This window comes from Cetorhinus maximus, chromosome 23 (genome assembly GCF_964194155.1).
Source record: "Cetorhinus maximus chromosome 23, sCetMax3.hap1.1, whole genome shotgun sequence".
NCBI classification, from domain to species: domain Eukaryota; kingdom Metazoa; phylum Chordata; class Chondrichthyes; order Lamniformes; family Cetorhinidae; genus Cetorhinus; species Cetorhinus maximus.
In genome coordinates, this window is record NC_135901.1 from 64,513,970 (window position 1) to 64,537,959 (window position 23,990).

Consider the following 23,990-nt stretch of genomic DNA (forward strand, 5'->3'; position numbering starts at 1 on the left):
AAGTGACACTTTACAGACATTGGGAATCAAAATTTGAATTCAACAATTTCCTATCATAATCTCTGCCCTCGTTTGTTCCTTATTTCTTTGAGTCCTAGTTTTCCTTTCTTATTTCTCTCATTTTCCTCACATTGCATTCAGACTGTTGTTATCGTGCCATTCACACCGAATCGAGAAACAGCTTTTGTGTTTTTAATAGTCCCATTACCACTCCCTTTAACCTTGCATTGTGAAACCTTTTGTCAGTTAATCTCTCCTACCCTGCAGCCTTTCATAGACCTTTCCTTCTGTTCCTCTTCCACCTCCCCCTTCACTGGCTCACAGACCTGAAACGTTAATTCTGTTTCTCTCTCTACAGATTCTTCCAGACCTGCTGAGTGTTTCCAGTTTTTAATCTTTTCATTTCATATTTTAAGCATTGCAGTAATTTTCGTTTCTCCATTCCAAGCTCTCTACCTGACAGTATTAATAATTCAATTCAGTTATTCATAAATTAATTTATCTGTACTTTATGTCTTGAAATCCGATTAATTATTGAGTTATTTATCAGTTATGTGTCTTTAAATTTAGTTACAATTTCACAACTCTTCACATTCTCCTCACGCTTCCTGGCACTAATATTAAATCCTTAGTAATCTTAAATGGAAGGGTCAGTCCAGCATTGACAGACCAGTCAGTTTAACCTCTGTGTGGGAAAGCATTTAGAAGTGGCAATTCAGGTTAAAATTAAGCCACTTGTACAATTTGTTCAGAACAATCGTGTTGAACTAAATTTCTTGAGTTTTTGATAAGGCAACAGAGAATGTTGATGAAGGTAACACGGTTAATGTGCACATGAACTGCTAAAAGGCATTTGATGCAATGCCAAGTAACAGGCTTGTCTGCAAAGTTTAAGTCCATGGGGCAGAGGCAGCATTGGCTGCGTGACAGGAAGCAACACGCATGGTGAACATGGAGCTCTGTTGAAGGGTCACGAGGACTCGAAACATCAACTCTTTTCTTCTCCGCCGACGCTGCCAGACCTGCTGAGTTTTTTCCAGGTAATTCTGTTTTCGTTTTGGATTTCCAGCATCCGCAGTAGTTTTTTGTTTTTATACGCATGGTGAACTGTTGCTTTTTCAAATTGAGGAAAAGTATACAGTGGGATCACAAGGGGTCTGTGGTCAGACCACTGATTTCTTGATATATATTAATGATCTCGACTTGTGTGTGCAGAGCAGCATTTCAAAATTTGCAAACGACACCAAATTTTCAAGTTGTCTTTACAGTGGGGAGAATGGTGATAAACCTCAAGAGGACACAGACAAGATGGTGGAATGGGCAGACAGGTGGCAGATAAAATTTCATTCAGAGAGGTGTGAAGTGATTCATTTTGGTATGAAGAACAAGGAGCGACAATATAAAATAAAGGATACAATTGTAAAAAGGTGCAGGAGCAGCGTAATCTGGGACTATATGTGCACAAATCATTGAAGATGGCGGGGCAGGCTGAGAAAGCAGTGAATAAAGCATGTGGAATCCTGGGCTTTATGAATACGGGAATAAAGTACAAAGTCAACCAAGTTAGAATAAACCTGAATAAAACACTGTTTTGGACCCAACTGCAGTATTGTGTCCAATTCTAAGCTTTAGGAAGAATGTGAGGCATTAGGGAGTGTGCAGGAAAGATCCACAAGAGGTTGGAACTTCAATTAGGTTCGGTGAAGTTAGGCTTGTTATGCTTATAAGGGGAACCATTCTCTTGCATCTTTTCTGGACCCTCTGTCTTCACTTCCTTCTGAAATTGTAGCCATTCAGTGGTGGTGGCATTAAAAACTTTCTTTCATGGAATGTGGGCAGGGACCGCATTTGTTGCCCTTGAAGCAAATGCTTGCCACACCATTTCAGAGGGCTATTAAGAGTAACCACATTTCAGTGTGGATCTGGAGTCACATGTAAGACCAGGTAAGGACGGCAGATTTCCTACCCGAAAGGACATTAGTGAACCGGATGGGTTTTTATAACAATCGACAATGGCTGAATTGTCACCCTTATTGAGACTCGCTTTCAATTCCAGATTAAATAATTGATTTTTAATCCCGCCAGCTGCTGTGGTGGGATTTGAACCCCGTGTCCCCAGAGCATCAAGCTGGTTTTCTGGATTATTAGTCCAGTAACATTCCCACCGTCTCCTCCAATATATATATATTTTATATATACATTGTTTTATCATGTTCCCACGTTTCAGTAACAATTGTTGAAATGTCTGCTCCACACCCACAGGCTTTCATCTGTTTAAAGTCACAAACAGAAACGTCCAGTTTTCCCCTGGAGTTTGAGACAAATCAGTTTTCAGAATGATGCAGAGTTTCAGCCAATGAGGGAGAGCCGGGCTCAGCCCCTCCCCTCATTCACTTTGATTGGCTGGAGGAGCAGCTGCTCCCATTCTACTCCTCCTATTGGTCCGGAACTGCGATAACTCAGCCGGGCATTGTGAGCTGACAGGTGAGAGGTCAGTGTCGGGGGGCGGGGTTTACAAATCCCGAATGCAGCCCCAGAGCCGAATCTGAACCAATGAACATTCTCCACTCTCACCATCCGCCGCTTCCGACTTCTCTCCGGCACCAACCTCCAGCAAAGAGAGCAGGAGGCTCCGAGCATGCGCTATCGACCCGGACAATCCGCGGCAGATAGAGCTGTTTCTGAGGCGCATGGGATTATGGGTATTCCGGCCGCCATTAGAGACCCAGTCTCAGTTAATCTTTGTCTGAATCTGGGAAAGCAAGGGGAAGATTCTGTTCGCATCTGTGGAAAGAAATAAAAAATAATTAATGTTACGGACTCGAAACGTTAACAGATTTTTTCTCTCTCCACATATACTGTTAGGCCTGCTGAGTTTTTCCAGCATTTTCTGTTTTTGTTTCAGGCTTCCAGCATCCGCAGTATTTTGCTTTTACTTTAAAGTTGTGAAGTCACCTGAGCCAAGTGAGATGCACCCAAGGGAGAAATAAGAGTGGAAGTTACAGAGGCATTGACCATAATATATCATTGTGCCTTAGACTCAGGTGCCGAAGGACTAGAAAATTGCAAACGTTCCACCCTTGTTCAAAAATAGGTGTAAGGATAAGCCCAGAAACTGCAGGCCAGTTAGTTTAACTTCAGTGGTGGGAAACTTCGAGAAATTATAATTTGGACGAAGTTAACACTCACATGGACAAATGGAGGTTAATTAAGGGAAGACACCATGGACTTCTTATGGGAAAATAATGTTTTATTAACTTCCTGGAGTTTTTTGAAGAGGTAACAGAGAGGGTTGATGAGGGCAATGCTGTTGATGTGGTGTACATGGACTTTCAAAAGGCGTTTGGTACAGGGATGCACAACAGACTTTTACGCAAAGTTATAGCTCATGGAATAAATGGGACAGTAGCCACATGGATACGGAATTGGCTCAGTGGAAGGAAACAGAAAGTAGTGGTTAATGGATGTTTTTCAGGCTGGTGCAAGGTTTGTAATGGTGTTCCCCAGGGGTCAGTGTTGGTACTCGGGCATTCCCTGATATATATTAATGACCTAGATCTTGATGTAAAGGGAAACATTTCAAAGTTTTCAGAAGATGCAAAACGTTGAAGCATTGAGAACAGTGATGAGGACAGTGCAGAACTTCAAAAAGAAATCGACAAGTTGGTGGAATAGGGCAATCGTGTGGAAGATGAAGTTCAATGCAGAGAAATGTGAGGTGATACATCTTGGTAGAAAGAACATGAAGGACAACATAAATTAAGGGGCACAACTCCAAACGGGTTGAAGGAGAAAGGAACCTGGGTGTATATGCCCATAAGTCATTGAAAGTGGCAGGAGAGTCATTGAGAGGGTGTTTATTAAAATATACAGTATCCTGGGATTACTCATAGGGGCATAGAGTACAAGAGCAAGGAGGTTATGTTGAATTTATATAAGTCACTAATTTGGCCTCAGGTGGTTTATTGCATCCATTTCTGGGCACCGCACTTCAGGAAGGATGTGAATGCATTGGAGAGGGCACTGTAAAGATTCGCAAGCCTGGCTCCTGGGAGGAAGAACAGTGCTTAGGAAAGTGAATTGGAGAAATCAGGACTGTTTTCATTAGAGAAAATAAAGTTTAGAGGAGATTTGATAGATGTTTTCAAGTGGGGGCTGGACAGAGCAGATAAGGAGAAACTGTTTCCACCGATCAAAGGACTGAGAACAGTTTTAAAGTGATCAGTAAAAGAATCAACAATGATATGAGGAAAAGCTTTTCACGCAGGGTCTGGAATGCTTTTTGTGGGAGTGTGGTGGAGGCAGGTCCAATTGAAGCATTCAGGAGGAAATTAGGCTGTTATCTGAAAAGGAAAAATGTACAGGTTTATGGTGAAAAGGCAGAAGAATAGGACTGGGTGAATTGCTCATTTGGAGAGCCAGTGCAGACACGATGGTCCAAATAGCCTCCTTCAGCGCCAAACCAAATCAGTGATGCGGTAAAAATTGATAATATTCGATAAAAATAAAAATTGAATTGAATGTGTTAGAGATATCAAAACGACTCAATACACTGTGTTTAATGCAAAACTGATTTATTTGAATTACATACAGAATCTGTAACTAGGCTGGAGTTTATTAACATCAGCAGAAACACACTTCAATGAATATGCTTCGGACAAAAATATCATTGGCAACTAAATCCAACAAGAGCAGTTACTTGTGAACTCGCTGGTGTCTCACTAGACTTGATAAGGGTACAAATCCCTTCCCACACTCGGAGCAGGTGAATGGTCTCTCCCTGGTGTGAACTCGCTGGTGTTGTAAAAGATGGAATGACTGAGTGAATCCCTTCCCACACTCGGAGCAGGTAAATGTTCTCTCCCCAGTATGAAACCGCTGGTGTCTAAGTAGATAGAATGACTGAGTGAATCCCTTCCCACAATCAGAACAGGTAAATGGTCTCTCCCCAGCGTGAACTCGCTGGTGTCTCAGTCGGTTGGATGAATCAGAAAATCCCTTTTTACACACTATGCAGGAAAACGGTCTTTCCCCAATGTGAACTCGCTGATGCTTCAGTCGGGAGAATGAATAAGTAAATCTCTTCTTGCACACAGAGCAGGTAAATGGTCTCTCCCCAGTGTGAACTTGCTGGTGTCTCAGCAGGCTGGATGACTGAGTGAATCCCTTCCCACACTCGGAGCAGGTGAATGGCCTCTCTGCAGTGTTAGTGAGCTGATGAATTTCCAGCTGGGATGGGTAATTGAATCCCTTCCCACAGACCCCACATTTCCATGGATTCTCTCCAGTGTGACTGCGGCTGTGGTTCGACAGGGCAGATGATTGGCTGAAGCCTCGTTCACACACAGAGCATGCGTACGGTTTCTCCCCACTGTGAACAGGGCTCTTAAAATCCATATTTAAAATACGATGATTTGTGGGTTACGATAAATTGGGTGACACCATCAGATCCTGACGTTATGTTGGCTTTGAGATTACGGACTGCAAACCCTGTGAAAATAGTTTAAAACAGGCAAAAGGGAGTGAGAGAGAACCCACAAAAACACAAAGGCAGGGTGTGAAATTGAGCTGTATGTGTGGGGCCGGCACAAGGAAAAAGTGACCACGAAAGCTGCTGCATTGTCATAAAAACTCAACTGGTTCACCAATATCCTTCTGGGAAGGGAACCTTCCACCCAGTCTGTGCCCACTCAACTCTACCAGAACTTTGGCAGAATCTCCCAATCCCTCATCCTCCACCCCTTAGAAGGACCAGGGTAGCAGGTAAATCACCTCCAAGTCACACGCTGCCCTGACTTGCCCGACATCCAGTGCTGGATGAACAGGAATTTCCTCCATTTAAATGTTGGGAAGACTGAAGTCATTATCTTCAGTCTCTGCTACAAACTCCATTCCCTAACCATCAATACCATCCATCTCTCTTGCAACTTACGAGGCTGAACCAGACTGTTCACAATCTTGGTGTCATATTTTCACCCCACGCTGAGCTTCTGACTTCGTATTGCGAAGACCATCTCTTTCCACCTCAGTAACTTCACTCCTGCCTCAGCCCATCTGCTGCTGAAAGTCATCAATTCCTTTGTTACCACCAAACTGGACCATTCCGAGCCAGCCACATAAACAATGGGGGTCATTTAAAACTCTGTTTCCCGTGTCTTTGCTCGCAGTAAGTCTCGATCATCCAACACCTCTGTGCTCAGTGTGCTACATAGGCTCTTCGTTAAGCAGCACCTCAATGTTCAAATTCTCATCCTTGTTTTCAAATCCTTCAGTGACCTCGTCCCTCACTATCTCTATCATATCCTCCAATCTCCATCCCTCCCAGATATATGGGCTCATCTAATTCAGGCCTGTTGAGCATTCCTGATTTTAATTGACTCACTATTGGTGACCGAGCCTTCAGCTGCCCGGGCCATAAGCTCTGTCATTCCCTACTTAGACATCTCTGCCTCTCTCTCTTATCCTTTCAGACTCTCTTGAAATCCTACCTCTTTGATCAGGCTATTGATCATTTGCCCTGATATCTCCTCATGTGCTTCAGTGTTAAATATTCCAGTGAAATACTTTGGAACGTTTTATTCCAATCAGTGTGCTACATAAATGCAACTTGTTGTTGTTGATTTGGACATTTATCATCGCTCAGTGAAAATCCTGTAACTCCTTACCAATCAGCATTGTGGGAGCACCTTCATCACAGTGACTGCAGCGATTCAGGAAGAAGGCCCACCAACACCTGACCAACAGACAACTGGGGATTGACAATATCTGCTGGTCTTGTTAGCGACACCAAATACCAAGAATGGAGTTAACAAAAAAAATCTCGGATAAAACGGGACCGCAGAAATACTTGTTACTAAAACAACACTCTTAAATTGAATGGACAGTGTCTGTTTGTCAAACTGATCTCCCCCAGGATCTACCTCCCTTGACAGTCTCACACTGGAAATTGCTGGGTCCGACTGGGTTGCAAACTCCTCGGGGTTAAACCCAGCAGTTTCTCCTCCATCACAAAACTGATGCAACAAAAAAAGTCCCCTATCCAACACCCACCCTAATTCAAACCGGCTCCTAATTGGCCTGTCTGTGTTTCGAGACTCGGTTCTAAAAAACAATACACGAAAGCAAAGCTCTGCAAGGCTGGATCAGAAATTAAGAGATAAAATATTTTAAATATCCAGCAGATCAGACAGTATGAACAGATAAAGAAACATAAATTGGGGCTCAGGTCGCTGACCTGCCTTCAGGCTGCACGATAACTTTCGGCGACGGCCGCCGACTAATGGCGGGAAGTGTTCCCACAATGCTATGCGCCCTAGAAACCGCTCTAACTAAAAGTTGTTAATTTCCTGATCGAAGGCCGATTACCGCAATCGGCAGGTAGCAACTTTGGCGCCGGGAGAGTCAAGGAGGTGAAGAACTGCAGCAAAATACCGGAGGACAATCACCCGCCATTATTACAGAACAAGAAGCCGCGCATCTGCGCTTGCGCACCCACATCAGGGCCGGGACTAACAACTGTCCCGCATCCAGAATCACCGGGACCTGCAGCCTGGAACTGGGAGTGGGAGAAGCGGGAAAAATCAGGAAAAACAATATAATCCAACACTCACAACAACCTCCAAACCACCTCCATTCCCGGGATAGTGAGACAGAGTTTAGAAACACTCACCAACACGATTCCAGTCAAACTTCCACGAGGAGAGGGGGAGCAGTGACTGTGCCTGCTCTGATATAGCCCCAGACCTGTCACTCAAACCCCCAACTCCGCCCAGTTCACAGCTCAACCTACCAGCTTGCAGCTTCCTGCACCTTGACCCCGCCCGGCCCAGGTGTGGGACAGTCCAAGGTGAGTCATTTGTGTTATCAGGACAGTGGGGGAGGGGTGAGCTCCAGCCCTGTGCTGTGTCCCAAATGGTTCCATCACCCCCTCCCCCAGGGCCCACTAAACACTGAATGCAGACGGCTGATGGACCTTGGGGATCCTCACTGGCCTGCACAGGTACATTATGCTGCTCCCCACCCCCGATACACTCTGTAAACAAGTTGTTTTTCTGTTTTTCTGCTGCCCCTTCACGTAAACATCTTGTTTCATACAAGTTTTGTTTGAGACTTGTTCAGGGCTTTGGGGCAAAGGCAGGGACGTGGCATTGGGTAAATTGTCCCTTCAGAGGCCTAATACAGACACGACTGGCTGAATGGCCTCCTTTTGCTGCAACTATTCTATGATTCTCTGACTTGTCTCCATCCCGCTGCTCCACTCAAAGTGATTCCCACCTTCTGCTTTTGTCCCTGGATCCCTGTTTAACCAAGTAATTATCTCTGCCCTCATTTGTTCCTTATTTCTTTGAGTCCTAGTTTTCCTTTCTTATTTCTCCCATTTGCTTCAGGTGCATTCAGACTGTTGTTATCGTGCCATTCACACCTAATCTAGAAACAGCTTTTGTGTTTTTAATTGTCCCATTACCACTCCCTTTGACCTTGCATTATGAAGCCTTTTGTCAGTTAATCTCTCTCGCCCTGCAGCCTTTCATAGACCTTCCCTTCTGTTCCTCTTCCACCTTTCAATGGCTCACAGACCTGAAACGTTAATTGTGTTTCTCTCTCTACAGATTCCTCCAGACCTGCTGATTGTTTCCAGTTTTTAACCTTTTCATTTCATATTTTAAGCATTGCAGTAATTTTCGTTTCTCCATTCCAAGCACTCTACCTGACATTATTAATAATTCAATTCAGTTATTCATAAATTAATTTATCTGTACTTTATGTCTTGAAAACTGATTATTTATTGAGCTATTTATCAGTTATTAGTGTCTTTAAATGTTACAATTTCACAACTTTTCACGATTTCCCCACACTTTCTGGCACTAATATTAAATCCTTAGTAATCTTAAATGGAAGGGTCAGCCCAGCATTGACAGACCAGTCAGTTTAACATCTTGTGTGGGAAAGCATTTAGAAGCGGCAATTCAGGTTAAAATTAGGTCACTTGTACAATTTGTTCAGGACAATCGCATTGAACTAAATTTCTTGAGTTTTTGATAAGGCAACAGAGAATGTTGATGAGGGTAACACGGTTGATGTACACATGAACTGCTAAACGGCATTTGATACAGTGCCAAGTAACAGGCTTGTCAGCAGAGTTAAAATCCATCGGGCAGAGGCAGCATTGGCTGTGTGACAGGCAACAACATGCATGGTGAACGGTTGCTTTTTCAAATTGAGGAAAAGTATACAGTGGGATCACAAGGGGTCGGTGGTCAGACCACTGATTTCTTGATATATATTAATGATCTAGACTTGTGTGTGCAGGGCTGCATTTCAAAATTTGCAAACAACACCAAATTTTCAAGTTGTGTTTACAGTGGGGAGGATGGTGATAAACCTCAATAGGACATAGACACGATGGTGGAATGGGCAGACAGGTGGCAGATAAAATTTCTTTCAGAGAGGTGTGAAGTGATTCATTTTGGTAGGAAGAGCAAGAAGTGGCAATATAAAATAAAGGATACAAGTGTAAAAAGGTGCAGGAGCAGCGTAATCTGGGGCTTTATGTGCACAAATCATTGAAGATGGCGGGGCAGGCTGAGAAAGCAGTGAATAAAGCATGTGGAATCCTGGGCTTTATGAATACGGGAATAAAGTGCAAAATCAACCAAGTTAGAATAAACCTGAATAAAACACTGCTTTGGACACAACTGCAGCATTGTGTCAAATTCTGAGCTTTAGGAAGAATGTGAGAGTGTGGAGGAAATATACACGAGAGATCAGAACTTCAATTAGGTGAGGTGAAGTTGGTTTGTTATCCTTGGAAGGGGAACCGTTTTCTTGCATCTTTTCTGGACCCTCTGTCTTCACTTCCTTCTGAAATTGTAGCCATTCAGTGGCGGTGGTGTTAAAAACTTTCTTTCATGGAATGTGGGCAGGGACAGCATTTGTTGCCCTTGAAGCAAGTGCTTGCCACACCATTTCAGAGGGCTATCAAGAGTAACCACATTTCGGTGTGGCTCTGGAGTCACATGTAAGACCAGGTAAGGACGGCAGATTTCCTCCCCAAAAGGACATTAGTGAACCAGGTTGGTTTTTATGACAATCGACAATGGCTGAATTGTCGCCCTTATTGAGACTCGCTTTCAATTCCAGATTTAATAATTGATTTTAAATTCCACCAGCTGCTGTGGTGGGATTTTAACCCCTGTCCCCAGAGCATCAAGCTGGTTTTCTGGATTATTAGTCCAGTAACATTCCCACTGTGGCACCGTCTCCCCCAATATATATTTTTATTTAATTGTAGCCAACAGTTGAGTATTTGTCTGTATTTTGTTCCATGTGGTTTCTATTCTGAGTTTCAGACAGTTTCTGTGCCAAGTGGACGAGGTGTTTAAAGTTCATTCATTTGCCCCTTTTCCATCTCCAGGTCCGGGAAAGACACAGAGAATAATGTCCCCTCATTAAGTATCTATTGATGAGACTGAGATGGACAATTCCCACTCCCCATCTTTCCGGTGGATAATGGATGCTCTGTTACATTTAGGTTTCTCTATAATTTGATTGCTAATTTTATTGAGTTTTTATATATTTATTTTCCCCAAGACCCAGACCCAGGGTAACAGCCGCCATCCTGTTTCAGCAGGGAGCAGGGCGCATGCGCGGCCATCTTGTGGATGTAACAGTGAGTGAGTCCATGGGACATTTACATATTCAGGGTGAGAGGTGCTGATCCTCAACCTCTGGCGATACTTCAGCCTCACAATCCTAATCTCTGGCTGCCCAGTGTAAGTGGGGGTTGGGGTGGGGGGGGGGGGGGGGGGGCGGCGGGTGGGAGGTGGTGGGTTTGTTAAATCAGAGAATCTTCTCCTGTAACTGTTCATGGGCCTGTTTAACACAGGGATTTCTAGATCCAGGATGGGTCTGGTCACACTGGCTGCCGACCTCTCTTCCATGGTCTTTGTCCATGCCCGGGTGTCCCTGGTGAGGGAGCATGCAGTATCCACCGGTACGCTTGATACCTCCCACAACCGGTGGGCACCTCAGGGTACAGAGTGTCTCATAGACATTGGAAACAACTTTCTGGCTTACTTAGGAAGGTTCCCTTTGCTTTTGCTGGGACTTTGTTGCTGATTTGAGCTTCTTTCAGTTTGATTGGACCACATGTTTGGGTGAAGAATGTACCAAAGAAACTCGAATTTTCTGCTTTGAATTTCTATCCTGTACTTACAGTGAATATTTTTGTAAACTGCTTTTACAGGGTAGAAGAGGGAGATGATTTGCAGGTAGGAAACTCAAACCAAACATCACATCAAGATCTGACAGAGTCACTCGATTCAGCAGGAAACATAGAAAATAGGAGCAGGAGCAGGCCATTCAGCCCTTCGAGCCTGCTCCACCATTCATTATGATCATGGCTGATCATCCAACTCAATAACCTGCTCCCGCTTTCTCCCCATATCCTTTGATTCCTTTCGCTCCAAGAGCTATTTGTAACTCCTTCTTGAAAACATTCAAGGTTTTGGCCTCAACTACTTTCTGTGGTAGCGAATTCCACAGGCTCACCACTCTCTGGGTGAAGAAACTTCTCCTCATCTCAGTCCTAAATGGTCTACCCCATATCCTCAGACTGTGAAACCTGGTTCTGGACTCCCCCATCGTCGGGAACATCTTTCCTGCATCTCCCCTGCCTGGCCCTGTGAGAATTTTATAGGTTTCTATGAGATCCTGCCTCATTCTCCTGAACTCCAGCGAATATAATCCTTACCAACTCCAACTCTCCTCATATGTCAGTCCTGCCATCCCAGGAATCAGTCTGGTAAACCTTCGCTGCACTCTCTCTATAGCAAGAACATCCTACCTCAGATAAGGAGACTAACACTGCAGACAATATTCCAGGTGTGGTCTCACCAAGGCCCTGTATAATTGCAGCAAGACATCCCTGCTCCTGTGCTTGAATGCTTTCGCTATGAAGGCCAACATACCATTTGCCTTCTGTACCGCCTACTGCACCTGCATGCTTACCTTCAACAACTGGTGTACGAGGACACCCAGCTCTCGTTGCACATTCCCCTCTCTCAATTTATAGCCATTCAGATAATAATATTCCTTCTTGTTTTTGCTACCAAAGTGGAAATCCTCACATTTATCCAAATTATATTGCATCTGCCATGCATTTGCCTACTCATTCAGCTTGTCTAAATCACACTGAAGCATCTCTGCATCCTCCTCACTGCTCACCCTCCCACCCAGCTTTGTGTCATCTGCAAATTTGGAGATATTACATTTAATTCCCTCATCTAAATCATTGATATATATTGTGAATAACTGGGGTCCCAGTACCTATCCCTGCGCTACCCCATTAGTCACTGCCTGCCTGCCATTTAGAAAAAGACCCATTTATTCCTACTCTTTGTTTCCTGTCTGCCAACCAGTTTTCTATACCTCTCAAAACACTACCTCCAATCCTATGTGCTCTAATTTTACATGCTGATCTCTTATGTGGGACTTTGTCGAAAGCCTTTTGAAAGTCCAAGTAAACCACATCCACTGCTTCCCCCTCATCAACTCCAGTAGTTTCATTCTCGAAACATTCCAGTAGATTTGTCAAGCATGATTTCCCTTTCATAAATCCACGCTGACTCTGTCCCATTCTGCCACTTTATTTTTCCAAGTGCTCAGCTATTAAATCTTTTATAATGGACTCTAGAATTTTCCGCACTACTGACGTCAGGCTGACTGGTCTATAATTCCCGACGTTGGACCTGAATATCATTGATCTTTGACTGTGGAAGGAGAAATATTTGTCTTTTCTGTCTGTGGGAAAAGATTTCAAACGTCAGTGTGACTGGGAAAGCACCGAGACACAGACACGCCTGAGTGAGAGTGCTCCAGTGAACTGACTGTGGAAAGAGTTTTAACCTGTTACACCATCTGAAAAAAACATCTCACCGTTCACAGCGGGGAGAAACTGTGCAAGTGTTCTGTGTGTGGACAAGGATTCAACTGATCGTCCAACATGGAGAGACATGGGGACACCAACACCATGGAGAGACCGTGGAAATGTGGGGACTGTGGGTTAGGATTCAGATCCCCATCTGTGCTGGAAACTCATCAGTGCACTCACACTGGGGAGAGGCCTTTCATCTGCTCCGAGTGTGGGAAGGGATTCTACTAACTCTACTAACCCACCTCACTTCACATCAACTTGTTCACTCACACATGAGACCTTTTAAATGTTGCAACTATGAGAAGTGCTTTAAAAGCAAAAGGAATCTGCTGATACACCAGCGAATTCACACTGGGAATAGGCCATTAACCTGCTCTGACTGTGGGAAGGGATTCACTCAGATAAGTACCCTCACTTCACATCAACTTGTTCACTCTGACAAGAGATCTTTTAAATATTCTGACTGTGAAAAGTGCTTCAAAAGCAGAAAGATTCTGCTGACACACCAGCAAGTTCACACTGGGCAGAAACCATTCAACTGCTCCAAGTGTGGGAAGAAATTCACTCAACTAACCCGGTTCACATCACAACAACGTGTTCACTCTGAAAAGAAACTTTTTAAACGTGCCGACTGTGTGAAAAGCTATAAAAGCAAAATGGGTTTGCTGACACGCCAGCGAGTTCACACTGGAGAGAGACCTTTCACTTGCTTCATGTGTGGGAAGGGATTCATTCACCCATCCCTCAGGCTGACACACCAGCGAGTTCACACTGGAGAAAGGCCATTCACCTGCTCCGTGTGTTGGAAAGGATTCAGTCATTCATCCACCCTGCAGAAACACCAATGTATTCACAAGTGACTCCCGGGGTTGGATTCTGCTGTTATTGCTGTTGTTAATCACATCCAGGACTGAACCATGCTCTTTCCGACAGTTGGGGTTTGTTTCTGCTGATGTTAATTATCCCTGTCACTGGGCTGGAGTTTAATATCCTGGATAAAGGTTAAATCAATCAGCTTTGTGTCAAACATTGTCGACATATTAGTCGAGGCATTGAATGCAAGAGCAGGGACGTTATGATGGAGCAGTATAAAGCATTAGATAGGCCACATTTGATGTACTCTGTGCAGTGCTGTTTGCCGCACTATAGGAAGGATGTGATTGCACTGGAGAGGGTACAGAGGAGATTCACTCAGGATGTTGCCTGGGCTGGAGAGTTTCAGCTATGAAGAGAGACTAGATAGGCTGGGGTTGTTTTCCTTGGAGCAGAGAAGGCTGAGAGGGTACCTGATAGAGGTGTACAAAATTATGAGGGGCATATATAGGACGGATAGGAAGACATTTTTCTCTTTAGTGGAGGGGTCAATACTCAGGGGGGTATAGATTTAAGTTAAGGGGCAGAAGGTTTAGAGGGGATTTCAGGATTTTCTTTTCACCCAAAGGGTGGGGTCTCTCTGGAACCTGCCGGTGAAGCCTACATCCCATGAATGAATTTTAAAAGATAGACAACGCTTTCATCCCAGAAATCAACTGAGTGAACCTTCCCTGAAATGCTTCTAATACAACTCTATCCATCCTCAAGATTACCCATAACTATGTTATCATAAGGTGCAAATGGTACGAGCTGGAACTTGGTCTTTTTTATTTTTCAATCCATTTGCTAACAGAATCTGCCCCTCCCATCCCCAGATTCAGACAATGATTAACTGAGACTCAGTCTCTAATGGCGGCCTTAAAAGTGGATAAATCCCCAGGCCCAGGTGAAATGAGGAACTCAGTGCCTGAGGGAGTGGTAGAGGCAGGAACCCTCACAAGAGTTAAGAAGCATTTAGATGAACACTTGAAACACCACAGCTTACAGGACTACGGGCCAAGTGGTGGAAAATGGATGAGAGTAGATGGGCTTTGATGACGAGCACTGCAGGAATTCACCAAGGCTCCTTCGTCAGCACCATCCAAACCCATGATCACTACCATCTAGAAGGATAGGGCAGCAGATAGATGGGAACACAACCACCTGGAAATTCCCCTCCAAGTCAACCATCATCCTGAATTGGAAATATATTGCCAATCCTTCACTGTCGTTGGTTCAAAATCCTAGAAGTCCCTTCCTAAACAGCATTGTGGGTGTAGCTACACCACATGGACTGCAGTGGTTCAAGAAGGCAGCTCATCACCACCTTCTCAAGTGGAACTAGCGGTGGGCAATAAATGCTGGCCCAGCCAGCGAAGCCCATATCCCATGAATGAAGAAGAAAAAACAGGGCATGAGTGATTATTGTGGCCAGTAGAATGACACAACGTTTTAAATTATCAATACAGTAAGACCTATTCCAGATAAAAATTGTCTCTCAAACATTCAGGAAAGAATTAAACACCTTGAACATATCAAAGTGAGTCAAATTAATTTGAAGAAGGAAATAGAATCTGGATTTAGAAAATATCCACGAAGAGGATGTAGGTTAACAGAGAGCTGAAGAATCTTTAAAGTCTGTGCATAAACTTTTGTTTGAACCAGATGTAATTACAACATGTCAATAATTTAGAATTGTGTGGGATGATCAGCAGATGGGGAGGATGAATCTAAGTTGATAGTTATCACATTTTAGTGGAAAAGTTTTGACATTTATTCTTGGTGCCAGCTCAAGTGTTTGTGTTGCTGATTCTGATCATTCTAGTAGCTTTAGTATGTTATCTACAGTTTGTCATCAAGAAATTAGGAAAACAAGCTCGTAGCTTAGAAATAGTGAGGTTAGTCAGAAATCAGTTGTGAGAAGTCAGAAAAGATATTCCCTTCTCAAGGTGGGGAGATCTGTGAGAAATAATTGTCTAATTAACCTTATAAAATCTTCAGAAATTTAATGAACATTACAGAAATAGTTCTCTCTCTCTCTTCCTTGTTTAGGATGAAAGATTCCTGGGTTGATAAACATAGGACAACGTACCCTTATGATAACTCATCGGGATGGACTCAGTAGTTATGGGATGGAATTTGTAGTAGTGATTGAAGACAATGGCTTTTGTCTTCAATTTTTAATTGGAGGAAATTTCTGCTCATCCAGTACTGGATGTGGGATAAGCAGTTTGATAATTTAGTAACAGTGGAGGAATGGAGAGGGATGGTGGTGAGGTAGAGCTGGGCGTTGTCAGTGTACATGTGTAAAGTAACACGGTGCTTTTGGATGACGTCACCTAGTGGTAGCATGGAGATGAGAAATAGGAGGGGGCAAAGAGAAATCCTGTTTTTAGGATGGGTCAGGATGGTGGATTAAAAGGTGAGAGGGACAGTACCAGAAGACAGAGACAAATCTGTGAATAATATCAGCTAACATGGAGAAGTTGGGTGATCAGTAGATCAGTGAGAGTGGGGTCAGTACAGCAGAAAGTGAGTCTCATGGACAAGATGAGCACTGAGAGGGCATGAGGGGAGATGGGAGATAAACTGGAGAAAATGTGGGTTCAGGGTTCAGACAGTTTGTCCCGGTGGGCTAGTGGAAGGGAGGGAAGCAGCAGAGGCAGCTGATCGGATTTTCTCAATCTTAGTGACAAAGAAGCTCCATGGGCAGAATTTTGCCCTTGGCGTGCGGGCTCGGTGGGGCGAGTGGGGCAGTTGGGAAGCTGACCGCTGCCTGCAATCAGGCCCGGAAGGCAATTTCATGCTGGGGGCCAATTAAGGCCTGCGCTGCGTGAAACGTGAGCAGCAGTGCTCAGCGCTGCCTGTGCAGGCGGGGGGTGGAGTGCGAGCTGGGCGAGTGTGACCTTTGTGCATGCACGCGAGAGCAAGCTACATAATCTCCCTGAGGCAGAGAGCTGTCTCAGGGAGATGGATTGACTTGCAAAAGAAATTAAAAATTTTATATAGGTTATGAAACATGTCCCCTCATGTCACTCTGTCACATGATCAGGGACATGTTTTTAATTAATAAAATAAAAGCAAAATACTGCAGGGCCGTACTTCTTCAAGGTCGGCATTCCTGGAAGAGAAGTGGCAGTGAATTAAATAAGATAAAAGCAAAAGACTGCAAAATACTTTTGCAAAAAAGCAAAACTCTGTTTGTCTCTCCAGAGACGCTGTCAGACCTGCTAAGTTTTTCCAGCATTTTCTGTTTTTGTTTCATGTTTTTAATTCAAGTGTAAAATTTGATTTGCTTCAGGTGACCTCGTCCCACCCGTGGATGAGGTTTCCTGAAAAAGGTAAAGGCCGCTTGGCCTTTTCGCCCGCCCGCCAACCATTAGGTTCGATGGGCAGCGTAAATTTGAATTTAATTAACTTCTTAGTGGCCTTACAGGCTTCTTAATTGTTGGTGAAATATTGCGGGACTGCGTGATGACGTCGGGATGCTCGCCCACCCAGCGTAATTTTCTGCCCCAGGAGCTCCTCCCACTTGTTGTTGGAGGTGAGGATGGAGGAGACAGGGGTGAGGAAGAGCCCTTCAAAAGGAACTAACTTGTGTTTGAGAGATTAAAAACACTTGATACACGGTGAGTTTAACACAAAGCTGATTTATTTGACTTTTATCCAGGATATTGCTCCCGATATCTGACCTGGAGTTTATTAACATCAGTAGACAGAGACTCCAATGAACATGGTTCAGTCCTGGATGTGATTTCACAACAACATCCAATCAGTGTAGTTACTTGTGAACTTGCTGGTGTCTCTGTAAATGGTATAAGCGAGTGAATCCCTTCCCACACCTGGAACAGGTGAACGGCCTCTCCCCAGTGTGAACTCGCTGGTGTCTCAGCAGATGGGATGACTGAGTGAATCCCTTCCCACACTCAGAGCAGGTGAACGGTCTCTCCCCAGTGTGAATTCGCTGGTGTACAGTGAGTTGAGATGATCGCCTGAACCCAGTCCCACAGTGAGAGCACCTGAACGGTCTCTCGTCAGTGTGAACACGTTGATGGGACATCAGTTCCCCAGAACTTTTATAGCATTTCCCGCAGTCTGGGCATTTAAAGGGTCGCTTGTCAGTGTGAACTCGCTGATGTCTCAGCAGGTTGAATGAGGTGGTGAATCCCTTCCCACACTCAGAGCAGGTGAACGGTCTGTCCCCAGTGTGAAACCGCTGGTGTTCAGTGAGTTGAGATGCTCGCCTGAACCCAGCCCCACAGTGAGAGCACCTGAACGGTCTCTCATCAGTGTGAACATGCTGATGGGACATCAGTTCCCCGGAACATTTATAGCATTTTCCACACTCTGGGCATTGGAAAGGGCTCTCTCCAGTGTGCACTCGCTGGTGTATCAGTAGATTGGATGAGGTAATGAAGCCTTTCCCACACTGGGAGCAGGTGAATGGCCTCTCTCCAGTGTGAATTCGCTGGTGTACAGTGAGATGAGATGAACGTCTGAACCCAGTCTCACAGTGAGAGCACCTGAACGATCTCTCATCAGTGTGAACACGTTGATGGCACATTAGTTCCTCAGAACTTTCACAGCACTTCCCACAGTCTGAGCATTTAAAAGGCCTCTTATCAGTGTGAACTCGCTGGTGTGTCTTCAGGCTGGATGACTGACTGAATCCTTTCCCACACTGGGAGCAGATGAATGGCCTCTCCCCAGTGTGACTGCGGCGATGAGTTTCCAGCTCAGATGAGAATCTGAATCCCATTCCACAATCCCCACATTTCCACGGTTTCTCCCCACTCTGAGCGGTGCCTTTTCCTTCCATGTTCAAAATCCGATGATATTCATGTTACGGTAAATTGGGCGACTCCGTCAGGTCCTGATGTGATGTTAAGTTTCAGTTTCCCGACTGCAAATCCTCCTCTTCCAAAAACCTGTGAAACTGATTTAAAACAGAAAAAAGGGAGTGAGAGAGAACCCACAAAAACACAAAGGCAGGTTGTGAAATTGAGCTGAATGAATCTGGGAATTTGTGGGGCCGGCACTAGGAAAAAGTGACCATGAAAACTGCTGGATTGTCATAAAAACCCAACTGGTTCACTAATGTCCTTCAGGGAAGGGAACCTGCCACCCAGTCTGGGCCTACACAAGACTCTGGCCCACAAGGGAGGAGAGGGAGAGAGAGGTGGGTGAGGCAGCGGGTGAAGGAATACCTACAACACAAGAACTTTGACAAAGTCTCCAGAAACCTCAACCTCCACCACCGAAAGGACCAGGGTAGCAGGTTATTTGTGAACACCATCACCTCCAAGATCCCCTCCAAGTCACACACTGTCCTGACTTATCTGGATGAACAGAAATTTCCTCCATTTCAATATTGGGAAGACTGATGCCATTGTCTTCAGTCCCCACTACAAACTCCACTCCCTGACCACTGGCTCCATCCCTCTTCCTGACAATTGTCTGAGGCTGAATCAGACATTCATAGGGTCATAGGAGCAGGAATAGGCCATTCAGACCGTTGAGCCTGCTCCAACATTCAATCTGATCAAAGTCCTTTCCCACACTCTCCATATATCCCTGTATGTAATTGCTCAACCTGTCATCCATTCCTTTGTTCCGTCTAGACTTAACTATACGAACACACTTCCGGCCGGCCTCCCACATTCAGCCTCCCTGTAATCCAAAACTCTGCTTACTCACACCAAGCCTTGTTCACCCATCACTCCTGTATTAACTGACTTACAAAGCCTCTGGGTTAAGGAGAACCTCAATTTTAAATTTCACATCCTCGTTTTCAAATCCGTCCATGGTCTCTCCCTCCCTACCTCTGTAATCTCCTCCAGCCTCACAACCCTCCGAGATAACTGCACTTCTCTAATTCCGACCTGCTCAGTGTTCCTGATTTTAACTGCTGCACCTTTTGTGTCTCCGCCAGCAGCTGCCAAGGCCACAAGCTCTGGAATTTCCCCCCTAAACCTGTCTACCTCACTTTCCTCCTTTAAGATAATCCATAAAACCTACCTCTTTCAGTAAATTTTTGTGCATCTGCCCTGATATCTCTTCATGTGGCTCAGTGTCAAATGTTGCTTTCTAACACTCCTGTGAAACACCTTGGTACATTCTATTACACAATAGAATTAATTAATTACCATTTTAGTGTGGGCAGAATCTGATGGTCAACATAGGCACTAAAGTGGAAGAGAGATGGACTATAGCGCAGGATAAACAACTCCTGAAAGATACTGTGGGAAGATAAAGCTGGGGAGCCAGCAGCACATGGTCAGGGGATGGGCAGCAGTGGAAACCTCATTTAGACACATTTGGCAGAAGGAACATTAAAATCCTAAACATAGTTAAAATACATCCATTATTAGAGACAGGGAAAGTTAGACAATGGCAGAGAGGTGATCAGGGAGGCCAGAGGATGAAACAGATCAATAAATGGACATGGATTCAGATCCATAGTAAAGGACTCACGCCAGCCCCAGAGCCATGAAATCTCTCATAGATAACAGAGAACAGCACTAAAAGCCCTAAACTGTTGATGAATAGTCAAAAATACTCAACTCTGAAATAATTACAGTTTTTAAATTTAAAATCTCCTGCTGGATCCCGCAGCTGGAAAGACATCAGAAGCACTGGAGTCAGAGAAAAATCTCCCAGTTGAGGAAATACCCGGGGAGCGTGGTGATGTCACCGTGTAATTGTTAACGTGTGATGATGTCACCGTGTAATTATCGAGGTGTGATGATGTCATAGACACGAACACAGAACATCTGGGTCTGTGCAAACCAGTGATCACCACACATTATGAAAGACGTGAGGGTCCTTGAGAAAGTGCAGAGGAGATTTACCAGGGTCAGGGATGAGGGATTTTAGTTGTAAGGTTAGTTTGGAGAAACTGGGTTTGTTCTCCTTGGAGTAAAGTGGATTGAGGGGAGATTTGATGGTGGTGTATAAGTTTATGATAGGTTGAGATAAGAAACATGAAGATGTTCACATTAAGTTTACGGACACAGACTTAAGATTTGAGGCAAGATTTATAGGGGGGATGTGAGGAAAAAACTTTACAGTGAGTAATTGAGTGATCAGGAACTCAGTGCTTGCACTCAGAGGCCGATAATATACAGGTCCTGATGAATCGAGTGACTCTGTCAGATCTTGATGTGATGTTTGGTTGAATTTCCCATCTGCAAATCCTTCCCATAAAACATCCTGTAAAAGGAGATTATAAGAAAAATCTGTCACTGTCAGTCCAGGATAGAAATTGCGAAGAGACAAATATTTCCCTTGGTTTGAGTTTGCTGTGTGTAAATCCTCCCCTTCTAACCCCCTGTAAAAGGAGTTTCCAAAATCCATCCCTGTCAGTCCGGGATAGAAATGCACAACATTCTCTCCTCCTGCTACCTGGACCAGGATGGCCGCGCCTGCGCCCTGCTGCACAGCCGCTCCCCCGGGCCGAGCAGAGGGAGAGGCCCAGCCATTTCGCTGCAAACGCGGCACCGGTAGTTTCTTATTAAGGCTCTGCGGCCTGTACCAAGTGTTTATGAAGCCTTCCAGCCCAATCCACTGGCTCCATTCCTTCCGCCCACCCACGAACTCTATTTGTCTGCTGCAGTCGCCATTTGCTCACCAGCTCTCCCGCTCCGGTCTCAGGACAGCGCTGCGCATGCTCAGGTACGAGACCGCAATGCGTAGCTGCCAATTACACTCCCCAATGCGCATGCGCAATGCCTTAGCGTTCTGGATAGGACACCTTCTGTCCCGCTCTGAATGCTGGGTGAAAGGTACGCCATTGGAGATCGATATTCTTGCATGTAAAATTATGTTTCATGTTCCGATGATGATCGGACACTTACAGATAAAATTTGAAATTATTAATTCGATTACTAGAACAGTCAAAGTACACGGGCTTCCAAAGAAGTTCTGTCCTGGGTGTAATTACCAACAGAACAAGCCCCGGCAGTTAGAGGTGAATTCACTGAATTCTCAGCGGTCCGGGTGAAGAAGTGATTTTTCCTTCCATACACCGAGCATTTAAACTCTGCCTTGTCAGTTAGAACGTGACTGTTGCAAATTAAATCCTTTGAACTTTTGAAGTTGGATTGTTAACACGTGGCCAAACTGAGAAAATCCCTTCGCAGAGTTTTCTCCATCAGATGTGACTGCTGCTGTGTCAACTAATGAGGTGATCGAGGGAATCCATTTCCACATTCAGCTGGTGAATGATGTTTTTGCAGTGTGACTTTACGCAGGATTGTCCAGCTCAGACTTGGATCTCTAATCCTTCTGGCAATGAGTTCTACAATCTACTCAAAGAAAAGAGAAAGGCGATGCTATAACTCTGAAATAAAAGGCAATATTTTGGAACTAAAACAACTCTGGTAGCATCTGTGGAGAGAGAAACATAGTTTTAATTTCAGGTCTGTGACTTTTCAGCAGAACTGTACTGAATCAGTGCACAGACCTGAAAACATAACTCTGGTGCACAATCCACAGAAATTCCCAAATATGCTGAGTATTTCCATCATTTTCTGCTTTTATCTCTGGTTAAAGACGTTGCCCCTGAATTGGATATTGGATTTATTGGTGACTAATTTACATTGATTCTTGTCTATCCGCAAGTGGAAACTTCTTACAAACCCCTTTCCAAAATTAATGGCTTTGCTGAGGTCATCCCTCACCCTTTTCTCCACAGAAAGGCTTTTTAACCTGTTCAATCTCTTTTGAATGAGATAAATTTCCAATTTTAGCATAATTCCAGTAAACCTTTCTTGCATCTTCTCCTATGCTTCTAGATCCATCTAATTATATAAAGAGGGAGCTAATCTGAGACTTCAAACTCAACATTTCCCCCAAATGCCTGTATGTTGGTAGGATCAGTATTGCAGTGGGAGAGAGGACTATGGTTACAAGCTTTGATTTCCCAACCTCTCTTTCAGCCATTTTCCCACGAGCAGAATTTAAGATGAAATTAACACATCCAAAGAAAAGATTTAGAAAATGGCGTGTTACTTTTATATGTGACTAACTCACTCTTGCATTCTGTAAATCCAGCTCGGAGGTTTTGTGAATGGGATATCATCTACTGCGATTTCCTAAGCCCGTGCTTGGTGCAGTGGGAGATTTGGACCCTGTTGCAGTATCTGCATCCCAGAGAAGGGCAGTAACCCGCTGTTTGAAACGGCAATTGCCACTTTCCCCTGCTGGCTGTTGGAGAGCAAATAATTGCTGCTTTCTACTTTTCCCTGTCTCACTCGTTGCGGGGCTGAGGAAGAGCAAATAGTTGATGGGTTTGTTTGTATCCAATAACTTAATAGGTTTCTAATGGGTTAGATGTAAGTACATGGGAGATGTAATTGTTTTCTAATTAGAAGCTAAATGGCAGAAGAGGGACAGATTCATAAATCAATGAAAGTAGCAACACGCCCGCTGAATCCTCAATCAGGTAAATGCAGCAACGTGTAAATGGTGAGAAAATATTTAGTGATACAAGTGTTACCGAATCAATTTCATGAATATGTCTAACCAGCATTAGTAACCCCAGCACTGACAGAGTTCAATCAACACACCCGATAAATACTGAAAACTCACCTCTTCACAGGTGCTGCCTTGCCTGCCGAATATTAACAGAATCCTCTGGGTTTATTTCACTATCATTTCACAAATGTAAACAGTTTCCGAAGAGACTACCAAAAATTGCTAATAGTGACTTTGTTGCAAGTCACCATAGCGGGGTATTGGGAAAAGTTTTCAATAAGCAATAATCGCGCCTCAGTTAAACCTCATTGGCTACAATACTGCCACTGCGCAAAGCTAATGGAATCTCCCCGGACAAGTGGTGGTCTAGCAAACGCAAACTATTCACATTTGTGGTGAGCAAAATGAATTGATTTCAGTGCATTGCACATTCTCGCCTGGGATTGAGTTTATCAATTATAACTTATTTTCTAAAATTATATCAGGAGATTGAAACATTATTTATCAGCCAGAATGTTGAAATGAGAAGGAAAGGCTTATGGGATGGGAGTATGCTAATCCTCCCTCTGATACCTTGTGAAGTGAAATGTTGCCCTGTCTGCAGGGAGCACGTGTCCAAGCTCCCCAGAGGCTAGTTTAAATGGTTGTGTTAATCCGCTATAACATAACTAATAGTAACACCACTTTGAACGTTATTTATAAATAATAATTTTAGAAAACTCTGGAC

The 23,990-nt window shown here is 44.2% G+C and overlaps 1 protein-coding gene and 1 non-coding gene across 2 annotated transcripts; both read right to left on the reverse strand.

Moving 5' to 3' along the window:
* Positions 1-4,695: 4,695 nt before the first annotated feature.
* Positions 4,696-18,545, reverse strand: LOC144697686 (uncharacterized). The gene is made up of 3 exons (XM_078569700.1): positions 18,168-18,545; positions 17,647-18,086; positions 4,696-5,194 (listed from the first exon to the last, which is right to left on the reverse strand). The coding sequence occupies exons 1-3, from the start codon at positions 18,543-18,545 to the stop codon at positions 4,696-4,698; spliced, it is 1,317 nt and encodes a 438-aa protein (XP_078425826.1).
* A 4,915-nt stretch (positions 18,546-23,460) lies between these two features.
* On the reverse strand, positions 23,461-23,601 carry LOC144698592 (U4 spliceosomal RNA). Its single transcript, XR_013580536.1, has one exon. It is a non-coding gene; the product is annotated as a U4 spliceosomal RNA (small nuclear RNA).
* Positions 23,602-23,990: the final 389 nt, after the last annotated feature.

Coding starts and splice junctions, on each gene's coding strand:
- LOC144697686 (XM_078569700.1), bottom strand. CDS start 18,545: ATGGGATTCAGATTCTCATCTGAGCTGGAAACTCATCGCCGCAGTCAC. Junction 18,087..18,167: donor ATCTACTGATACACCAGCGA/GTGCACACTGGA, acceptor ATGTCCCATCAG/CATGTTCACACTGATGAGAG. Junction 5,195..17,646: donor CGAGTTCACACTGGGGAGAG/GCCGTTCACCTG, acceptor CACTGCAGAGAG/GCCATTCACCTGCTCCGAGT.